The sequence below is a fragment of the Diaphorina citri genome, unplaced genomic scaffold (assembly GCF_000475195.1).
Source record: "Diaphorina citri unplaced genomic scaffold, Diaci psyllid genome assembly version 1.1 scaffold881, whole genome shotgun sequence".
In the NCBI taxonomy this organism is placed as follows: domain Eukaryota; kingdom Metazoa; phylum Arthropoda; class Insecta; order Hemiptera; family Psyllidae; genus Diaphorina; species Diaphorina citri.
In genome coordinates this window covers 125147-149020 of record NW_007378313.1, presented here as the reverse complement: position 1 = coordinate 149020, position 23874 = coordinate 125147, and the positions used below count along the sequence as shown (strand labels likewise).

General features: G+C 43.0%; 1 protein-coding gene across 1 annotated transcript in view; it reads left to right on the top strand.

Moving 5' to 3' along the window:
* Positions 1-23865, top strand: part of LOC103512764 — a 43180-nt gene extending 19315 nt beyond the window's left edge. Inside the window, exons 14-26 of the mRNA XM_026826152.1 lie at positions 141-188; positions 309-383; positions 1519-1785; positions 2135-2302; positions 3454-3542; positions 6920-7153; positions 8284-8515; positions 9003-10115; positions 19783-20281; positions 20827-21110; positions 21615-21823; positions 22188-22511; positions 23803-23865. Coding sequence (XP_026681953.1) covers positions 141-188; positions 309-383; positions 1519-1785; positions 2135-2302; positions 3454-3542; positions 6920-7153; positions 8284-8515; positions 9003-10115; positions 19783-20281; positions 20827-21110; positions 21615-21823; positions 22188-22511; positions 23803-23865 — 3605 coding nt within the window. The remainder of the gene's footprint in view (positions 1-140; positions 189-308; positions 384-1518; positions 1786-2134; positions 2303-3453; positions 3543-6919; positions 7154-8283; positions 8516-9002; positions 10116-19782; positions 20282-20826; positions 21111-21614; positions 21824-22187; positions 22512-23802) is intronic.
* Positions 23866-23874: the final 9 nt, after the last annotated feature.

The following is a 23874-nucleotide window of genomic DNA, read 5'->3' as shown; positions in this document are numbered from 1 at the left end:
GGGCGGGAATCGAACCCGCGGCCTAGCGCTTACAAGGCAGACGCACTACCAACTAAGCTAACTAGGCTGGCTTACAAATTTTTTGATGATGAATTTTATAGCTAAATTCCTTTTTCTATTCTATTCTATTCTATTTCCAGGCAAAACCTCGCACTATCCCAATCCGTTCGAGTTCACAGATAAGAAGGATTACTATGATAGTGACATTGAAGTAGCTAAATCCCAGTTCAGATTCAGACGGGATATAAATGGAGACAACAAAGGCAAGTCAATTGGCCTTTTTAAATTTTATTTCAATAATTTTTAAGATTACTATGATAGTGACATTGAAGTAGCTAAATCCCAGTTCAGATTCAGACGGGATATAAATGGAGACAACAAAGGCAAGTCAATTGAACTTTTTAAATTTTATTTCAATAATTTTTAATCAATTTGCAAGAAGTTTTTGTCTGTTATAAGTTTTGAACAAGTTTTTGTCTCACGATCAAGTGGGATGTAAATCCTGTAAATGATCGACGGTAGTAGTGTGTTTGCATGAAAAAAATCATCATAATACTACTTACGAGTGTGTCGTGTAATTGTGTGTGTATTTATGTGTTTCCTAATTCCTATCAGATCTATTTTATATTTGAAACTTTCACTCACACACATGCAGAACATAAAAAAAAGGTGATACCTATTACCTACTTATATATCTTACTTATATACCTATAGCTATAGGCGAGGTAAATAAAGTACCTAGAGATATAATAAAACACGAATAGTAATACTATAAAGGTCGGTTTATCGTCTCTCCCTATTTCAGGTTGCACGCCCAAGTATCGCCATAATCAGGGTGGTGCTGACGGCGGTGGTGCTGAGGGTGGTGAACAGGATAATCTGCTGCGTCGCAAACGTGCCGTCGACGATGATGAGCAAAACGTCTTCGATCAGGAACGCAATGTCGTCGATGAGGAACTTACCGTTAAGCCTATACAAAAACGTAACGTCCAAGATCCTGAAGAATTTAAGGAACGAAACCTTAAGCGCGTGCAAAAACGCAATGTAAACGACGTTCAAGAGCCCACTGTGTGTGTACGTCCATCATAATACTACTTACGAGTGTGTCATGTAATTGTGTGTGTACGATCATCATAATACTACTTACGAGTGTGTTATGTACCTAATTGTGTGTGTATTCATGTGTTTCCCAATTCCTATCAGATCTATTTTATATTCGAAACTTTCACTCACACACATGCAGAACATAAAAAAAGGTGATACCTATTACTCATATACCTTACTTATATACATAGCTATAGGTCAGGTAAATAAAGTACCTAGAGATATAATAAAACACGAATAGAAGGGTTGCCCAAGGCAGGGTTGAATGGTAGAGATTGCCAATGGCAATAATTTCGCCCTTTGTTTGTAAATTCTTGTATTTGTGTACATTGAATAGAGTATAACTTTTTTTTATAACCAATAAAGAGTCGAAATAAATAAATAAAACACGAAATTTCCCCCTCTTTTCAACAGAGGCCGGGCCGCGACACGTTCCCCCGCGGGCGCCCGTTAAGACCCAACGAAAATTTCAAAAGCGCTCCCTAAACATGATCACTCTCGATTCTAACCAAGATTTGGCCGCAATTCGCCGCCAGCTCAACATGAGTGCCAACCCAGATACGGCGGAAAGGGCCGAGATCAGAAAGAAAGAGATTTACCACCAGAGGTTACTGGATATGGCCAGTCAAATTGCTACGGCCGAACTGTCCAATATGAGCCCGGAAAATTACACGTCTGAAGGTAAGGAAAGCATTTCTTTCCTTCGAGTCTGAAAAAATCCGCCTTAGAAATCAAGGAAAATCGACTTCAAAATCAAGGAAAATCCACCCTAAATATTAAGGAAAATCAGCCTTAAAAATGAAAAGGAAAGAAAGAGACCTCGGAACGGCTGGCTTTCTCCTATCCTGTCTTCCTTCTCTCTTCGCTTTCGGGACGATAAGACCTTGGGCAGTTACAGTTCCCTCCATCAAAACTCTTTGGAAAAAAAGTCAAGAGACTTTTCCTGGGTAGGCTTCGAAAGAAGGTGCCTCTGAAGTAAGAGAATTAAGAGATGCATGGGGGGACTTCCCCCTCATTCCCTTGATTTTAGAAATCCGAATTCGGGCGAAATTGCGCGAGGAGCGGAAGCGCAATTTGCGCGAGTACGACGAAGAGATGGCGCGTATCAAGCGGTCCGTGACGAGCGCGCCCGCAAATGGCGCTAATAAAACGAGGCGCACCTTCTGGCTTGAGAATTGGGCGGACGAAGAGTTTACAGGCAAGTGAGAACTCTTGTATCACCAATTCGTGCTATCTGATTAGGCTTAGGCCAGCCACTATAGGTACTTGGCATAAGGTCTACCTGATAGTGAGTGGTTGGCCTTAGGTGCAGCATAGAGCCTTTTCTTATATGTATGTACAATGGACATAGTAGACAATAAAAACCATATGTAACTCTTGTATCACCAATTCGTGCTATCTGATTAGGCTTAGGCCAGCCACTATAGGTACTTGGCATAAGGTCTACCTGATAGTGAGTGTCTGGCCTTAGGTGCAGCATAGAGCCTTTTCTTATATGTATGTACAATGGACATAGTAGACAATAAAAACCATATGCAAACTGCCGTTTGGCTCAGCAGTCTTTATTTGTGTGAGTGGAGTTTCATAGGTAAATAAATTCAGAGATTTCCACTAGGTGTCTACTTCTAACGCTATGTCCACACATAGTTCACGGCCGACGACATAAATCTATGTTGTCGAGGCAGTGTACGGAATCGACGCGCGACGGTCGTCAAATATGTGTGGACATGGCTTTAAATGTTTTCCTTTCCTCTCGTATGTTTCACCCCATAATTTGTGTAAACAATGTTTCTTGTGTTAGTCCGTTTGCAAGTGATGTCTGAGAAGTATGTACATAATCGTTTATGTTTATGTAGACCGCTTTTCATTTTGGGCTTTAATATCGTCACACTTATGCATGTGATCTTTAGTTAGAGGTTTTAAAAATAATATAAACAAATGCCGTTTCCTTATGTCATAATATCACAGCTTTGGTGCTCACTGCAGCATCGTAGGAATTGTGTAATTCAATCATTCTAACAGCCAATGTTTACCTACCATGCTGGCACCGGTCGCTATGCGCCTTTATATGTCATAGCTACTCATTTCCTCACGAGGCTGAGTGGGCCCCGTAACGGCCAGTCCGCCTTTAAATGTCATAGCTACTCATTTTCCTCACGAGGCTGAGTATGTCCCGCAAGAGCCTGTTACGGAATCAATCATTTGCATTATGTAAATTTTTTGACCCCGCCGGGAATCGAACCCGGGTCTCCCACGTGCAAGGCGAGCGCAGTGACCACTACGCCATGGGAGCTGACTAAAAGTAATAAAACGAAGATTAACCCATTGGGTGACTACTGTGTGTTACAGGACAATACTCGATGGTGAGATCGCATGATCGACGCAAACGTGAGATAGAGTACGACACGGACTATTCGTCTAATCTGGCACGATTTGAGGTCAGTATTTGGTTTCAGGTATTTACAAATTTATACAGCATGGCTCAGAAGTCCTAGTCAGACCCCTTGTAACTTTTGAACGGCTTGGAATATTAAAGTAAATCCGCCCCGGGCGGGAATCGAACCCGCGGCCTAGCGCTTACAAGGCAGACGCACTACCAACTAAGCTAACTAGGCTGGCAATTCAATCATTCTAACAGCCAATGTTTACCTACCATGCTGGCACCGGTCGCTATGCACATTTATATGTCATAGCTACTCATTTTCTCACGAGGCTGAGTGGATCCCGCAAGAGCCTGTTACGGAATAAATGCTACGGCCGAACTGTCCAATATGAGCCCGGAAAATTACACGTCTGAAGGTAAGGAAAGCATTTCTTTCCTTCGAGTTTGAAAAAATCCGCCTTAGAAATCAAGGAAAATCGACTTCAAAATCAAGGAAAATCCACCCTAAATATTAAGGAAAATCTCTTAGCTTTCGGGACGATAAGAACTTGACAATTGCAGTTCCCTCTATCAAAACTTTTTGGAAAAAAGTCAAGAGACTTTTCCTATAGGTAGGCTTCGAAAGAAGGTGCCTCTGAAGTAAGAGAATTAAGAGATGCATGGGGGGATTTCCCCCTCATTTCCTTGATTGGTACACTTTAGATGAAGTTGAAGATAGAAATCGACGCGTCTCCGCGTTCTATGCCGACAATGGATACTTCTCAGGTAGACATACCATTGTAGTAGTAATAATAGAATAGAATATACCTTGTTTATACTGCCAGAATGAGACTGAAAAGTCCCTTGTCTCCCGCAGTCTCCCGCAGCCTCCCGCAAACCCGCAGTCTAATAATAGTGCTCTCAGGTAGGGTCTGGCTAGAAGGACGAACGAAAATTGGGTCCCATGACCTTTTTTTCTAAAGGTAGTCGAGTACCAGTTGGGTCCTGGGGTCTTGAGGGTCCAATTGGGTCTCCCAGAAATTGCGCGAGGAGCGGAAGCGCAATTTGCGCGAGTACGACGAAGAGATGGCGCGTATCAAGCGGTCCGTGACGAGCGCGCCCGCAGATGGTGCCAATAAAACACGGCGCACCTTCTGGCTTGAGAATTGGGCGGACGAAGAGTTTACAGGCAAGTGAGATCTCTTGTATCACCGATTCGTGCTATATGATTAGGCTTAGGCCAGCCACTATAGGTACTTGGCATAAGGTCTACCTGATAGTGAGTGTCTGGCCTTAGGTGTAGCATAGAGCCTTTTCTTATATGTATGTACAATGTACATAGTAGACAATAAAAAACTATATGCAAACTGCCGTCTGGCTCAGCAGTCTTTATTTGTGTGAGTGGAGTTTCATAGGCAAATAAATTCAGAGATTTCCACTAGGTGTCTACTTCTAACGCTATGTCCACACTTCACAGCCGTTGATCGACGAGATAAATCTATGTTGTCGAGGCAGTGTACGGTTTCAGTGGAGATCAATCGACGCGCGACGGTCGTCAAATATGTGTGGACATGGCTTTAGATGTTTTCCTTTCCTCTCGTATGTTTCACCCCATAATTTGTGTAAACAATGTTTCTTGTGTTAGTTCGTTTGCAAGTGATGTCTGGGATGTATGTACATAATCGTTTATGTTTATGTAGACCGCTTTTCATTTTGGCCTTTAATATCGTCACACTTATGCATGTGATCTTTAGTTAGAGGTTTTAAAAATAATATAAACAAAAATGCCGTTTCCTTGTGTCATAGTCACAACTTTGTGCTCACTGCAGCATCGTAGGAATTGTGTAATTCAATAATTCTAACACCCAATGTTTACCTACCATGCTGGCACCGGTCGCTATGCGCCTTTATATGTCATAGCTACTCATTTTCCTCACGAGGCTGAGTGGGCCCCGCAACAGCCAGTCACGGAATCAGTCATTTGGATGATACAAATTTCTTGACACCGCCGGGAATCGAACCCGGGTCTCCCGCGTGCAAGGCGAGCGCAGTGACCACTACGCCATGGGAGCTGACTTTTATCAAACCAATCAGAGATAAAATTCCCGCCCCTCCTGGGTCGCGGAGAACATCGCAACCCGCGGCTGCGGCTACAAGGCAGTACGCACTAGCGACTTCAACTAAGCTAGGCCTGGCAATTTCAATCACTTCTCAACAGCCAATGTCCCGTAACCATCGCGCGCCTGGCACGGCCGTGTCGCTATGTCCCAGCATTTACTATGTCATACGCTAAAGCTCATTATTCTCAACGAAGCATGAGGCTGGCGATTCAAGCACCTTCTAACACCGATGTTACCTACATGCTGGCATCGATCCATATGCAATTAATGAGTCATAGCTTACTCATTGACCTGCGACGAGGCTCGAGTGGATCCGCAGAGCCGTTACGGATCAATGCATTTGCATTATGTAAATTTTTTGACCCCGCCGGTGAATCGAAGTGGGCACAAGGCGAGGCCGCAGTGACCAACTACGCCAGCGGAGCTGACTAAAAGTTATAAAAACGAAGATTCTAACCCCATTGCGTGACTACGGTGTGTGTACAGGACAATCTTCGATGTGAGATCCGCATGATCGACCGAAACTTGAGATAGAGTACGACACGGACTATTCGGTCTAATCTGGCGCACGATTTGAGGTGCCAGTAATTCGGTTTAGGTAACCTACTATTTACATACTTATTATAGCAGCATGGCTCGGGAAGTCCTACGTCCAGACCCCTTGTAACTTTTTGAACGGCTTGAAATATGTAAAAGTTCTGTATTTTGTCTAAAGATAGGAAAGGGCGCCGTGGCGAATTCGAATGGTTATATCAAAATCTCGATTCGAACCCCGCGAAAAGAAGGACACTTTTTGGTATAAAAGTGATCTGTCGCGCGAATTTCCAAAAAAAAATGAGACCCTATTTTTTTATTCCATTTTCGAATTTTATATCCATTTTTTTATTCCATTTCCATTTTTATTTCCATTTTCGAATAATTTATTACTAATATTAGGGTAAAGTGGAGTACAGTGGAGCGGAGGGGCGAGGGGAATGAGGGGTGTCCAAAACTATACCCTTTACATCCAAGACCTCAAAAAATGAAAGATAACAAAAAAAACTAATGCCACACCACGGTTATTCAGCACATCTAAAACTACCACGGATTTGATATATATCACATCCCTTGTTCAGGGATGAAAAATCGAAAGTAGAAATAATGAAATTCTGTATAAAATAATAATAATAATAAATAATAATAATATAAAATAATAATAAAAAGGGCCAAAATTTAGACACAAAAGAACAAAATGGTTAATAAATACCCCATTTTGAACTGATTTTGGGGTTGAAATAATAGAGAGTTGAAACAATGGATGTTGAAATAATCGAGTTTTTTTTTCCCCCCTCAGTGTATCGACACCCACCCCGAACTGTTCGACCGGCTGTACCCCAACGTGTCCGTGTACACCCCGTACACCCTCTACCCCACCACCCAATCCTGGATGACCCAGGGCACTCTGGATCCGACCGCTACCTACCCCTGGGTGGAGAAGAGCGGCCCGGATAGCGGCGATGTTAATGAGTGGGACGCTAATCTGGACCCGCTCGAGAAATCGGTGAAGGACTTTTTTGTATCTGAACAGGTGAGGTTTTTACACCCTATAGTCCATAAAAAAAAAGAAACAACAACAACCTCAGTGGTGTAGCGGTTAGCGCGGTGGACTTCGAATCTGGAGGTTGCTGGTTCGAGTCCAAGTCAAGTCATAAAATCAAGCGTAGTGTATTTAGCGGGAAACGACATTTGTGACAAGTAGGTGTCTATGCTTAACACAATTAAAAAATTCCTTACTCCATAAATAATAATAAAATAAAATAAAAACATACCTACTTGAATTAAAAATCATCGGCAACGGAATCAGAGGCAGACCTAGAGCAAGCTATTTTCAACACATCCAGGTGTAAATGGGCTGCTCAAGTGCTCATCCTATCAACAACTCAAGGAAACAGCAAGGGACAGACACGTTTGACTACAACTACAAGGCGGTGCCTTTAGAAGCTGATGATGAGTGGAAGAGTTGAGAGAATGGAAGTGAGGGGGAGAAAAGGACGAGGAAGGCCGAAGAAAAGTTGGAAAGGTTGTGTGAATCAAGACTTGGGTGAAATTTTAACTGGGCATGAGGTACACAACAGGTAGGAAAAGGCTAGGAAGGACAATCCACAACAGCATCCGCAGTTCCATGACTGCTATTTTCTACGAACTTATTTTCCCCGCAAGTCGATTATTATTATTTTATTTCATCTAACGGACTACAACTACAAGGCGGTGCCTTTAGAAGCTGATGATGAGTGGAAGAGTTGAGAGAATGGAAGTGAGGGGGAGAAAAGGACGAGGTTGGCCGAAGAAAAGTTGGAAAGGTTGTGTGAATCAAGACTTGAGTGAGAAAATTTGAACAGGGCATGAGGTACACAATAGGTAGGAAAAGGCTAGGAAGGAAAATCCACAACAGCATCCGCAGTTCCGTGACTGCTATTTTCTACCAACTTATTTTCCCCGCAGGTCGATTATTATTATTTTATTTCATCTAACAATTCTTTCACAAGCTCAATAAAACCTTGAGCTGAATCCTCCTCGTGTAAAACTTTAGCGAAAATGGCTCAAGTTTGTGCCGAATGAAGAGGAAACAGCTCAGGTCACTGGCAATTCATTCCTAGATCTTCATTCTTCTCGTGAAATTTTCTTTTTGTTCCACATGTTTTTGTTCTTTTGGCGCAGGTGAGTCGAGAAATGGCAAAGCAGACGGAGATAGACCCAGTGGAGTACCAGGAGTGGTTGGACTGGCAGCGGAATCGCAGTCTGGAGGATGAGAACCAGTACGAGAACATTACGTATACGTGCCGGATGCCAGGGTGTACGTTCAATCATTCGGATGACATCGAGGTGGGCGACCACATCTTCATTCATCATTTCACCTATCCGACCAACTACAAGGAAGAGATGACCTACCGTAAGTTTCGTTTTTTTAACACATACCTACTACCCCTCTTCTAAAGCTCAGACTCCAAGGTCTTAGACTTATGTTGACTGGGGGGAGTTCAAAGTTGTAGGTAATCACAAATTTATTCACCTATTTATCTTTATGAGAAAAAAGTTATGAATGTGATAATAAGATGAGGTGGGAGTTCTTACATCATTTTTAGTTTTTACTCTACAACTACCAGAAAACAGCTATGTACTTGGTCTGTGACGTATAATATCTCTTAGAAGCTCTGTCAAATTTTAACTTGGTGGGTCGAAGTCAAACTGCTTTTTTGTGGCAATAAACATTATGTTTCTTATCGTCCATCTAATGAGGGATATACCTACTAGGGGATGAGCATGCTACGACACAGATGACATGCGTCTAATGTAATCGGCATCCCGGGGATTTTGTTTTCGGTATTTTTTGTTGTTTGGCATAAGGGTATTAATTTCCCTTTCTTTTTCCCCACCAGGCATCGAATCAAGCACGTTGGGCTGGGAGCGTCTCACCGACGTCAACTACCTCCTCAACCGTTACTCGGACGAAGCGCTACATCCCGACATCCGCGAAGACTTCGACATCTTCACCGGTTTATTCGACAACTTGAACTTCCCAACGATTCATCCCAATCACACGTTGCCATCGAAGAAGAAACGGACCAAGTTCGTGCCCACAACAGATCCGCTGATGGAGACCATTCCGATCACGAAGCCGAAGAAGACGACGAATCATCATGAGCATGCCGAGAAACATGGTCATCACACCGCGAAGGGAGACCATCACACCGGGAAGCACGATCATCATAGCACCAAGCATGATCATCTTGCCGATGCGGGCGATGGGCATCACAAGAGACATCGCCGGGATCTCGGAGTTGGTCACAAGAGGCAGCGACGGGATCACGACTCCCTCCCGCCAATGCCGAAGGACAGCAACGAACGCTCCGGGCCCGACGGTCGACGGTACTACCCGAGCCCGGAAAGCCGCGAGAGAAGACATCGCCGGGCCCTCAAGGCTGATGAGGCCCTACACGCTGGCCACCACAAAAGACATCGCCGGGACTACGACTCCCTCCCCCCAATGCCGAAGGACAGCAACGAACGCTCCGGGCCCGACGGTCGACGGTACTACCCGAGCCCGGAGAGCCGCGAGAGAAGACATCACCGGGACTACGACTCCCTCCCCTCAAAGCCAAAGGACAGCAACGAACGCTCCGGGCCCAACGGTCGACGGTACTACCCGAGCCCGGAAAGCCGCGAGAGAAGACATCACCGGGACTACGACTCCCTCCCCTCAAAGCCAAAGGACAGCAACGAACGCTCCGGGTCTGACGGTCGACGGTACTACCCGAGCCCGGAAAGCCGCGAGCGACATCGCCGGGACCTCGACTCTATTCTGCCACTACCATCTCCAAGCACGAACGAGCTACTGGACTCCTATGGCGGACCAGCCTTCCTGAAGACTGGCGAGGAGCTATCCGATTTGACGCCGGCGCCGACGGGAACCACCGTGTTCGACCTTCTGCCCTTGTACTCGAACTATGAACCGGAGAAAGAGACACGCTGGAAATTCTCGGAAGAGACGGGTGAGTTGCGACGAAAAGCGGCCGGGTATCCCGGAGCTATCCCTTGGTCGATAGAACGCAGGGCTTTCATGAAATAGCCAAACCCTTGAGATGTAGGCCAATATAGTTTAAGGCCTGGAGACACTTGGGCTGTTGCTAGGATGCTAGGTCAACGGAACTCAAGGCTTGAATGAAATAGACAAACTCTTGGGCTGTAGGCCAATTTCAGACTTTAGGGATTCATTAGGATATTTAGATAGTCAAACTGGGATCACATTACGAAATGAAACCGATGTCCCTTAGGTTTTTTTCGGCTTGGAGTTCGGGGTGCACTCAGCCTCGTGAGTACAATTGAGGAGATGCTTCAATCGAGTAGCGACCAGTGGCGGTATTACCTGTGTAAAAAGATTATTGAAATGTGGAAATTGATTGCAAAGGAGGCACTTAGTAGTAATGTTGTGATATCAACAAAAAATTGTAAAAAAGCTCTGCTACCGGTGTAAAAAGATTATTGAAATGTGGAAATTGATTGCAAAGGAGGCACTTAGTAATGTTGTGATATCCACAAAAAATTGTAAGTGGCCGAGTGGGTATCACACTAGGCTTGTACGTAGGAGGCCCGGGTTCGATTCCCGGCGGAGCCGAGGTTTTTTTCGGCTTGGAGTTCAGGGTGCACTCAGCCTCGTGAGTACAATTGAGGAGATGCTTCAATCGAGTAGCGACCAGTGGCGGCATTACCAGTGTAAAAAGATTATTGAAATGTGGAAATTGATTGCAAAGGAGGCAATTAGTAATGTTGTGATATCCACAAAAAATTGTAAAAAAAGCTCCGCTTTACCACAAAGGAATTGAGATTTGATTTGGAAATTGATTGCAAAGGAGGCACTTAGTAATGTTGTGATATCCACAAAAATTGTGAAAAAGCTCTGCTTTAGCACAAAGAATTTGAGATTTGATTGAATGAAATTGATTGAAGGTGTTCTGCGGGGATTGCAAGAAGTACTTTGACACTTATGATGACTACCATGACCATCTGACCAGAGAGAGGATCACCGACTACGAGGAGATGCCGAAATACATTTGTCCCGTGTGCAACTTTACGTATCTGGATTCTATCTCGCTGGGTAAGTGACGAAAGAAATTAACAAATAGCTTGATCAAAGTTTATAATAGCAACGAAAATCAATCCCTATGGAAATGACTTGTCATCCGTGCAAAGAGACGTCCGTCTATTTGCACGTTTAGGACAATTTCGAGCTGGTGCATCACTGTTTGGACCCTTGAACCCCCCCCCTCGACAAAACCCTGGATTGGCGGCATTACCAGTGTAAAAAGATTATTGAAATGTGGAAATTGATTGCAAAGGAGGCAATTAGTAATGTTGTGATATCCACAAAAATTGTGAAAAAATCTGCTTTAGCACAAAGAATTTGAGATTTGATTGAATGAAATTGATTGAAGGTGTTCTGCGGGGATTGCAAGAAGTACTTTGACACTTATGATGACTACCATGACCATTTGACCAGGGAGAGGATCACCGACTATGAGGAGATGCCGAAATACATTTGTCCCGTGTGTAACTTTACGTATCTGGATTCTATCTCGCTGGGTAAGTACCTAATGAGAGAAATTAACAAATAGCTCGATCAAAGTTTATAATAGCAACGAAAATCAATCCCTATGGAAATGACTAGTCATCCGTGCAAATAGACGGACGTCTCTCTGCACTTTTAGGACAATTTCGAGCTGGTACATCACTGTTTGGACCCTTGGACCCCCCCCCCTTGACAAAACCCTGGATACGGCCCTGGGCTGAATCATAGGCACTTTATTGTGATTTCTAACATGGGTAACAGACAAGAAAAATTTGACCCGATCACATTACTTTCCTTCCTATCGGATAAGGAAAGTAAGAAGAAAAATATAAATTTAATGTTATGGTATCCGTTTATGGTCAACTCTTCCCTACATTTTTTTTTTTTTTTCTTTTTAAATCTCTACATGTACATAGACTATTTGAAAGGTGAATTACTAAAGGTGTGTCCACACATAATCGATCGATGTCGACTGAACCGTCCAGACTGCCTCGACAACATAGATTCACCTCGTCGATCGACGACCGGTCGACTATGTTTGGACACACCTTCAGAGAACATTGGACTTTAATAACGCCCTATAAAATACAAAAGAAAAAAATGCTATTTTATTTCAGGTCTTCACATGAAGAAAATCCACCCGGAAGAAGACGCCAAGCGCGTACGAAAACGGCGCAGTTGTCGCATTGGAAACGCGGAAACGGTGCACGTCGTTGCGCACCATTTAGACTACAACGTGATGAAACACTTTGTGCTGGACACGGTCCACAAAGGCCGTCGCAAGAAGCGAAATGTCGAATACAAGAAGAAACAGAAGAGGAGTCGAAGGAAATCCTATACGAGTACATTCAAACCAAGGACATTGCTTGTTCACTATATGTATTTATTACGTTGGAATTTCAGGCATTCGAATGTGAAAATAATTTACTTTCATTTTCATTCTCCGTCCAAAACATCCCTCTACTCCTTTCCTTTTTGGAGGAAAAAAAAACACCCATCCGCTTACTTTAAAAAGTTGGGAAAGAGGAGGAAACAGACTACCACATAGACGTGGATTTTAGAGTGTCTGGGGGAAAAAATAGAAAGTAAAAAGGTAGAGAGCTATAAAAACCACAAATAATTTTATTTCTCTTTTAAGAAATGTGATCCGGCTAATTGCGACCAAAAAAAGTCGACTGAACCGTCCAGACTGCCTCGACAACATAGATTCACCTCGTCGATCGACGACCGGTCGACTATGTTTGGACACACCTTCAGAGTACATTGGACTTTAATAACGCCCTATAAAATACAAAAGAAAAAGTCCGAATATATGGACCGGTGCTTCAAGGAGGCTTACTGGGATGATAGGTGAGTAGACTAGCACTAGTAGAGGAATGATATAGGTGAGTAAGAGGCTTACTGGGATGATAGGTGAGTAGACTAGCACTAGTAGAGGAATGATATAGGTGAGTAGCTGAGTAGACTATTAGAGACAGCGCCTTTGATAGAGTAACGATGCGGTTCCACTCACTCTGCATTTGTCTAACGTCATGATCTGTTTTTATTTGTTTTAATTTAAACAGTTCATGCCGATCGGCAAATGCCAAGTGAGTGGAAACGCACCATTAGAGTTTTTGGGAATTCACAAAAGCTGAAATTGATGATTGTGGTGGGACAACGGGAGTTCAAACACTACACAGATAATTGTTATGCATAAATTAACTGACGCTTGCCACCAACAATTCGGGTCCATCCTGAATTCTCTACTGCTTGAGACGGCCACTCAGTATCAGGTAGACCTGACGACAGGTACACCTGATTACGTCTATCTGTATGCTCATCATGTATCAGGTAAACCTGACAGAGGGACCTTTCAGCCGTACCTGTCAGTGCATGTGCTTATCAGGTGTCAGGTATACTTGATCAGGCGCACCTGTCAGCTCTACCTGATAGTGAGTGGCCGGCCTTACCGCTATTTTTCTAGTTGGGAAACAATTCACCACAAGCTACGCCGTCAGTACGAAGAAAACCGCATCGTCCAGTCTATATTCGAACCGGAGACGTACAAATGCAAACGGTGCAACGCAACCTTCCGCAATCACGAGCTGACATATGCGCATCTGTTGGAACACAAGAAGAACGCATCCATCATCAGTGCGCGCGAAGCGGAAATCCGGAATCAAATCAAACGTGAGAGGGCGCGCAACGCTACCACGCTGCCGCCACACCAGAAGGAGTGGAATCCGGATTACATAGACTATTTGAAAGGTGAATTACTAAAGGTGTGTCCACACATAATCGATCGATGTCGACTGAACCGTCCAGACTGCCTCGACAGCATAGATTCACCTCGTCGTCGATCGACTATGTTTGGACACACCTTCAGAGTACATTGGACTTTAATAACGCCCTATAAAATACAAAAGAAAAAGTTTTTTTCCCCTTTTTTCAAAGATCTTAGATAGGTACCTTGAGGGAACTGTAATTGCTGAGGTCTTATCGTTCCGAAAACGAAGAGAGAAGGAAGACAGCATAGCAGGAAGCCAGCTATTCTGAGAACAAACCCCATCTGTTTACGATAAAGTTCGCCCCGGGCAGGAATCGAACCTTGGACCTAGCGCCTACAGGGCAGGCGTACTACCCTGGATCTGTTTTTATTTGTTTTAATTTAAACAGTTCATGCCGATCGGCAAATGCCAAGTGAGTGGAAACGCACCATTAGAGTTTTCGGGAATTCACAAAAGCTGAAATTGATGATTGTGGTGGGACAACGGGAGTTCAAACACTACACAGATAATTGTTATGCATAAATTAACTGACGCTTGCCACCAACAATTCGGGTCCATCCTGAATTCTCTACTGCTTGAGACGGCCACTCAGTATCAGGTAGACCTGACGACAGGTACACCTGATTACGTCTATCTGTATGCTCATCATGTATCAGGTAAACCTGACAGAGGGACCTTTCAGCCGTACCTGTCAGTGCATGTGCTTATCAGGTGTCAGGTATACTTGATCAGGCGCACCTGTCAGCTCTACCTGATAGTGAGTGGCCGGCCTTACCGCTATTTTTCTAGTTGGGAAACAATTCACCACAAGCTACGCCGTCAGTACGAAGAAAACCGCATCGTCCAGTCTATATTCGAACCGGAGACGTACAAATGCAAACGGTGCAACGCAACCTTCCGCAATCACGAGCTGACATATGCGCATCTGTTGGAACACAAGAAGAACGCATCCATCATCAGTGCGCGCGAAGCGGAAATCCGGAATCAAATCAAACGTGAGAGGGCGCGCAACGCTACCACGCTGCCGCCACACCAGAAGGAGTGGAATCCGGATTACATAGACTATTTGAAAGGTGAATTACTAAAGGTGTGTCCACACATAATCGATCGATGTCGACTGAACCGTCCAGACTGCCTCGACAGCATAGATTCACCTCGTCGTCGATCGACTATGTTTGGACAGACCTTCAGAGTACATTGGACTTCAATAACGCCCTATAAAATACAAAAGAAAAAGTTTTTTCAAAGAGCCTTGAGATACCTTGAGGGAACTGTAATTGCTTTGCTGAGGTCTTATCGTTCTGAAAACGAAGAGAGAAGGAAGACAGCATAGCAGGAAGCCAGCTATTCCGAGAACAAACCCCATCTGTTTACGATAAAGTTCGCCCCGGGTAGGAATCGAACCTTGGACCTAGCGCCTACAGGGCAGGCGTACTACCCTTCAAGCTATCTAGGGTGGCTCTTTTTAGGATTTTGAAATACACCAGGGAGCTCCTTTCCCCTGACGAATTCATTAAACCACAATTTCGTCTCTTCACTAGGCGTCAAGCACAAGCGGTCGGTCGATTGCATAGAAATTGACAACCCGGGAATACGGCCCTGGGCTGAATCATAGGCACCATATTGTGATTTCTAACATGGGTAACAGACAAGAAAAAAATTGACCCGATCACATTACTTTCCTTCCTATAGGATAAGGAAAGTAACAAGAAAAATATAAATTTAATGTTATGGTACCCGTTTTTGGTCAACTCTTCCCAACATTTTTTTTTTCTTTTTAAATCTCTACATTCTATTTTATTTCAGGTCTTCACATGAAGAAAATCCACCCGGAAGAAGACGCCAAGCGCGTACGAAAACGGCGCAGTTGTCGCATTGAAAACGCGGAAACGGTGCACGTCGTTGCGCACCATTTAGACTACAACGTGATGAAACACTTTGTGCTGGACACGGTCAACAAAGGCCGTCGCAAGAAGCGAAATGTCGAATACAAGAAGAAACAGAAGAGGAGTCGAAGAAAGAAGAGAGAAGGAAGACAGCATAGCAGGAAGCCAGCTATTCCGAGAACAAACCCCATCTGTTTACGATAAAGTTCGCCTCGGGCAGGAATCGAACCTTGGACCTAGCGCCTACAGGGCAGGCGTACTACCCTTGAAGCTATCTAGGGTGACTCTTTTTAGGATTGTGAAATACACCAGGGAGCTCCTTTCCCCTGACGAATTCACTAAAAAGTGACGGGCACAAGCTCAATAAAACCTTGAGCTGAATCCTCCTCGTGTAAAACTTTAGCGAAAATGGCTCAAGTTTGTGCCGAATGAAGAGGACACAGCTCAGGTCAATGGCAATTCATTCCTAGATCTTCATTCTTCTCGTGAAATTTTCTTTTTGTTCCACATGTTTTTGTTCTTTTGGCGCAGGTGAGTCGAGAAATGGCAAAGCAGACGGAGATAGACCCAGTGGAGTACCAGGAGTGGTTGGACTGGCAGCGGAATCGCAGTCTGGAGGATGAGAACCAGTACGAGAACATTACGTATACGTGCCGGATGCCAGGGTGTACGTTCAATCATTCGGATGACATCGAGGTGGGCGACCACATCTTCATTCATCATTTCACCTATCCGACCAACTACAAGGAAGAGATGACCTACCGTAAGTTTCGTTTTTTTAACACATAGCCCGACAAAAAGAAACAGACACAGAAATTGACCAACAAACAGTATCCAAATCAGGCATAGGCGAAGAAGACCCAGAAAAAGTGTCCCAAAACACAAACGGGGTTAACAAAGACACGAATGGAGTCAACAACGACATGAATCCGCCACCAGAGGCTCATGAGGAGATTCCTGAAATCCCGGATTACTATTTGAATGTGAATGAAGATAACGAAGAAGATAACCATAGTGAGGAAGAAGAATCGGATAGTGATAGTAGTGATGAAGATAGCGATGGAAGGAAAACTACCAGAAATTCCAAGTCAGGTAAGAGTTGCCTTGGGCAATCATTTTGTTCTTTGTGATTTTTTGTGCATATTTGTGTACCATTGACTTCTAAATATAACCTAAAGCTGTGTCCACACATAGTCGACGCCGTCAATCGACGTTGACTGAAACCGTTCATACTATCTCGACAACAGACTCGTCGATCGGCTATGTGTGGACACAGCGAGTTTGGCTATGTTCAATGTTGGTATGTGTTTTGTTATCGTGTTGTTCATTGTCTTTGTTATGAACTTTTCTTTTGAGAAAGTATAGCAATCGGTCCAAAAACTTCTCTTGTTTTTTTGTCCTGTTTTGTCCATTTGATTGGGAGTGTACTTTAGAGAAGACAAAAAAGCTTCCTGTAAGTCTTTGAGAAAGCTAATCAAGAGGAAGCAATGAGATCCATCAGTAACTTCAAGAACTGTGAAGATTCTGGATGATCAAGGAAGAATTTCGTCAATTGCGGAAGTAAGTATATTTTTTAAGGGGTTTTGAATGTTTATGTTATGGAAATTTACAATTTTGCTCTAATCTACATGGATTTTTTTTCTTCTTCTTTTTTTTTGCTTTTCCCGTGCTCAGATCTGATCTAGAAATTTATTATCTATTTAATAACGCCTTTTTGGGCAGTTAAAAATCTTCCATTAGTGAAATCTCTCCGATTAAATCTTCAGTGAAAGCCATGAATTCAGAATTACTGGAGAACCAGAGGATAGAGTTTGTTATGAGCAATAAGCTCACAAACCGATTTGCGGTTCAAGGCTCTGCGCCGTACCACACCGCGCCGCGCCCAAAACTAATAGGAGTAGCTAACCCCCAAACCAACTCGATTTAATCCATCACCTTTTTCAGGACAGGACGGATCGTCCCTTGAAAACTTTATCGCGAAGGTGAAGCGCGAATTCAACACAATCACAACGCAAGACATCCTGGGCAACCAGTCCATTCTGTTGACTAGAATCGAAAAAATGTTCGCCGACAACCAACGCCATCGGAAAGCGTTCTTCAGGCGGTTTCGTCGACAAGTTGAGGTAACGGATGATGACGAAATTGATCGGAGGGTACTCGCTGAGCGGTGGAACTCGACGGAATGTAATATTGTAGAGAAGCTTGAGAAGAGATTCAGCACTAAGCTAGTTGATAAGGGACACAAGTTTTTGGAAACGGACGTCTCCCGACTGCTTGAAGATTTCGGCATAGGTAAATATTGTTATATTTAGGCCAGCCACTCACTATCCAGGTAGACCTGACCAGGTGTATAGTCTTGTTATATTTAGGTCAGCCACTCACTATCAGGTAGACCTGACCAGGTGTATAGTCGTCAGGTCTACCTGATAGTGATGGCTGGCCTTACACAATTTACGGATTAAAAAAAGGGCCATTAACATGATATTTGATGTATAGTCTTCAGGTCTACCTGATAGTGATGGCTGGCCTTATACAATTTACGGATTAAAAAAAGGGCCATTAACATGATATTTGGTGGCTTAATGGTCACGCTGACCTGGTAAACAGGAGAGCGCGGGTTCACTCTCAGCCGAGGCATGGAATCTAAGAGATTTCAAATCTGAAAAGTTGATTTTTGATGAAACAATCTGATTGTTTGATTTCAAACTTTTTAGCTTTTTACCCAATGAGATTATTTCCTCCAAGAGTTAAGCTTAAACCGGAATCTAAGAGATTTCAAATCTGAAAAGTTGATTTTTGATGAAACAATCTGATTGTTTGATTTCAAACTTTTTAGCTTTTTACCCAATCAGATTAATTCGTCCAAGAGTTAAGCTTAAACCGAATTTACACCCTGACTATTGTCATGGCCGGTAATGCCTAGCGTTGCCATATGGCAACACTCGTACTTCTCTCAGTTTTTGCTGATCCTAGATGGCAGAACACGATAAATATTGATGCAACCTTCTAGAATCAGTTCTGAACCATATTTCTAACATAGTCTCAAGGCATTTGATTGGTCAATTTTGACTTGAGACTGATCTAAGAACGATCATTCTTGTTCATAAATACGAGTGTTACTCAATATTGGCTAGCTTTGGATTCGCAGGTTTGGTCCAAGTAAAGTCAAAAAATTTGGCACGTTCAATGAACGGCAGTTTTTTTTAGAAATGACATAAATATTTTAAGACATGTTGTATTCATGCTCAAAACTAATAAAAGCGCCTTTCCATTCTATGTATACCAGTCTAGACTGCTTATAGTAGCGTTAATTGCAAAACTGACCCACTTAGCGTTCAAAATGGCCTGCATCATGATTGCCAAAGTAGTAGACAATTTTAATATCCAGGTCGATGACACTGCTTAAATTTGAGGGTGGTCTTTCATTATCATGATTTAAATCGGATTATAAAGTTAAAGACATAAGACACGATTTACCAATTCAATCATGAATTGCAAAGAGTGTAAAGGAAGGACTAAAACCCTCTCTGTTAATTAATAAGAACTAGGACTAAGACTTTCACTAGGACTCTTAAATTTGAGGGTGGTCTTTCATTATCATGATTTAAATCGGATTATAAAGTTAAAGACATAAGACACGATTTACCAATTCAATCATGGATTGCAAAGAGTGTAAATGAAGGACTAAAACCCTCTCTGTTAAATAATAAGAACTAGGACTAAGACTTTCACTAGGACTGTCTGTTGGTATAATGGAACAACTTGTTCTAAGCTGACAGTCTAAATAAAGCACTACTTATACTAATGTCTGTATATTTGATTTAAAGAAAAAGAAACGAAAAGAAAATTTCAATAAAACCCTGCCCTACTGAATGTTAAAATTCTTCTCACCGACCAAAAACCCTTCGTTTTCATTTCCTCTTCTTTCTTTTTCCAGTCCCGCCCAAATTTCGGTGCAAATATTGCGGCGACCTCTTTCACGAGGAGGACCACCTGATTCACCACAAGTCCTCGGTACACCCGCGCCTGCGCACACCGACAACCACGCCAAAGTTCCGCATTATGAAGCATTTCTTCACTCTCGACTCCGAAGTGGACATGAGCAAGAACTACGACTTCGTTTTCTCCGAACCCGATAATGGGTCGTTCGTGCAACATCGGCCCATCCTGGAGGATTCCTTCTACAAGTCCTTCAACCCTGACGCTCCGGAACACAATGTGAATCCGGAATCATACGCGGCGATTGATGAGTACATGGACGAGGTGTTCAATAAGAGCACGCACTCCATTTGTAACGCATGCGGGAAGAACATTTCGCACCGGTCGGCGGAGGCGCATTTCCGCAAGCATGTGTCGAGAATTAAGAAGGATTATTTTGATGAGCTCCCGCCCGAATATATGGACCGGTGCTTCAAGGAGGCTTACTGGGATGATAGGTGAGTAGACTAGCACTAGTAGAGGAGGTGAGTAGCTGAGTAGACTATTAGAGACAGCGCTTTTGATAGAGTAACGATGCGGTTCCACTCACTCTGCATTTGTCTAACGTCATGATCTGTTTTTATTTGTTTTAATTTAAACAGTTCATGCCGATCGGCAAATGCCAAGTGAGTGGAAACGCACCATTAGAGTTTTTGGGAATTCACAAAAGCTGAAATTGATGATTGTGGTGGGACAACGGGAGTTCAAACACTACACAGATAATTGTTATGCATAAATTAACTGACGCTTGCCACCAACAATTCGGGTCCATCCTGAATTCTCTACTGCTTGAGACGGCCACTCAGTATCAGGTAGACCTGACGACAGGTACACCTGATTACGTCTATCTGTATGCTCATCATGTATCAGGTAAACCTGACAGAGGGACCTTTCAGCCGTACCTGTCAGTGTGTGTGCTTATCAGGTGTCAGGTATACTTGATCAGGCGCACCTGTCAGCTCTACCTGATAGTGAGTGGCCGGCCTTACCGCTATTTTTCTAGTTGGGAAACAATTCACCACAAGCTACGCCGTCAGTACGAAGAAAACCGCATCGTCCAGTCTATATTCGAACCGGAGACGTACAAATGCAAACGGTGCAACGCAACCTTCCGCAATCACGAGCTGACATATGCGCATCTGTTGGAACACAAGAAGAACGCATCCATCATCAGTGCGCGCGAAGCGGAAATCCGGAATCAAATCAAACGTGAGAGGGCGCGCAACGCTACCACGCTGCCGCCACACCAGAAGGAGTGGAATCCGGATTACATAGACTATTTGAAAGGTGAATTACTAAAGGTGTGTCCACACATAATCGATCGATGTCGACTGAACCGTCCAGACTGCCTCGACAACATAGATTCACCTCGTCGATCGACGACCGGTCGACTATGTTTGGACACACCTTCAGAGAACATTGGACTTTAATAACGCCCTATAAAATACAAAAGAAAAAAATTTTTTCCCCTTTTTTCAAAGAGCCTAGATAGGTACCTTGAGGGAACTGTAATTGCTGAGGTCTTATCGTTCCGAAAACGAAGAGAGAAGGAAGACAGCATAGCAGGAAGCCAGCTATTCCGAGAACAAATCCCATCTGTTTACGATAAAGTTTGCCCCGGGCAGGAATCGAACCTTGGACCTAGCGCCTACAGGGCAGGCGTACTACCCTTGAAGCTATCTAGGGTGGCTCTTTTTAGGATTTTGAAATAGACCAGGGAGCTCCTTTCCCCTGACGAATTCATTAAAAAGTGACCGACAGGTACTAACCACAATTTTGTCTCTTCACTAGGCGTCAAGCACAAGCGGTCGGTCGATTGCATAGAAATTGACAACCCGGGAGCAGGAGACAACAAAACCGTACCACTTTACAAAATCTACGAATCCTTCAACACCTCTAAGGAGAGAATCGAAAACATCACACCCGGACGTATACCCAACATCTTCACAGTGGATATTCCTAAGGAATCAATAGGGAAATCCAACAGTGATGCCAAAAATCTAAACAAAGTAGTAGACGATTATAATGAACGATCAATCAGTGAAAATCTGGAGTCTCGAGTTCAAGAAACCCGGGAGCAGGAGACAACAAAACCGTACCACTTTACAAAATCTACGAGTCCTTCAACACCTCTAAGGAGAGAATTGAAAACATCACACCCGGACGTATACCCAACATCTTCACAGTGGATATTCCTAAGGAATCAATCGAGAAATCCAACAGTGATGCCAAAAATCTAAACAAAGTAGCTTCAACACCTCTAAGGAGAGAATTGAAAACATCACACCCGGACGTATACCCAACATCTTCACAGTGGATATTCCTAAGGAATCAATCGGGAAATCCAACAGTGATGCCAAAAATCTAAACAAAGTAGCAGACGATTATAATGAACGATCAATCAGTAAAAATCTGGAGTCTCGAGTTCAAGAAATATATGCCCGACAGAAAGAAACAGACACAGAAATTGACCAACAAACAGTATCCAAATCAGGCACAGGCGAAGAAGACCCAGAAAAAGTGTCCCAAAACACAAACGGGGTTAACAAAGACACGAATGGGGTCAACAAAGACATGGATGGGGCCAACAAAGACATAAATGGAGTCAACAACGACATGAATCCGCCACCAGAGGCTCATGAGGAGATTCCTGAAATCCCGGATTACTATTTGAATTGCTGCTCTGAGGCTTTCCGAAACCTTCCGAGTTCATTGCGAATTCATCAACATGTTAGATTTGATGATTTATTTTTTGTCTGAGAGTATTTGCCTGTACTGCCTTATTAATAACATATTATTTTCATAATATTAATTATTTAGGTATCCCCTCTTTCTTAATTTTCATTACCTACTGTCAGGCACGAGTCATCAATCCCTAAAGGCCTTGTCGGTGAAGGCACTCTTCTCGATTTCTTGCAACCTCCTTCATGTACGAGTAGGTAATGGAAATTAAGCTAGAAGGTAAAAATTGGGTACCTTCAACTTCCCATTTGAAAGGTTAAAACGATATCTAAACGAATTAATGGATCTATTCGTTATAATGAATGTATGGTAACCCCGATGTCTTTGTAGCTACCCTGTATATAAATATATTCAAGATTTTTGTTAACCTAATCTGAAGATATAATAAAAAGGCTCAAAGCTTAATCTAAACTCGAGATCAGAATGGGTTTACGAGTAGCTACATCAACGTCATGGGGATAAGGCATTATTTGATCTTCAAGAGTGGATTAAGAAAATGTTGAATGCTTTGTATTTTAAAATGAAGGAAACCATAACCATAGGTAAACAAAATAATGTAACGCTTTATTCTGATTTGAATTTTCTGTTAAACGAAACCTGAGGAATATTACCTTATGGGTTCATGAACCGTAAGTATATCACCCTATTAGGTAAACTAATCTCATTCTCTACCTTCCTCGTTATAGGTACCTTATTTTAAATATAACGTCATAGAATTATTCAAAAATATTGCATTTTGTCATCAATTTTCAGAACTTTAGAAGTTGTGATGCCGTCAACATATTTTAGGTGACACACATAAAATATGTTGGTAAGTAAAAACATTCTACACAAAATCTTTCAGAAATAATCTCATGTAAGGCGTAAAGAGTTCTGGTTCAACCTCTTTTTGATTAGAAACGTCACTTCACATGTCAGCTTTGAGCTGCTACCATAAAGGTGACACGCAAAGGAAACTTTTCATTGCTTGTTGGTTGTCACAACTTTCTATCTGCTTGTCCCCTTATCTGCAATAACATTTTGGGGCAGTATTTCCTCTGTCTGTTTATAATTATCAGACAAGATTTGCTATAGTTAGTTACATACACCCCCATAAAAATTTCAACAATAAATTTAGACAAACACACTCAAAAATAACTTGAAGCAAAGACACGTAAACAACAAAATTCTGTGTCTGATAAAACCCATCTATCTCCGTGTAGATGTCAACACGTTCCATTTCCCCCTTTGTCCTCAGAGTACAGTAGTTAGTATTATCTACATCTCCTTGCATTTCGTCCTACACAGTATCAACATGTAAAGCCATCAT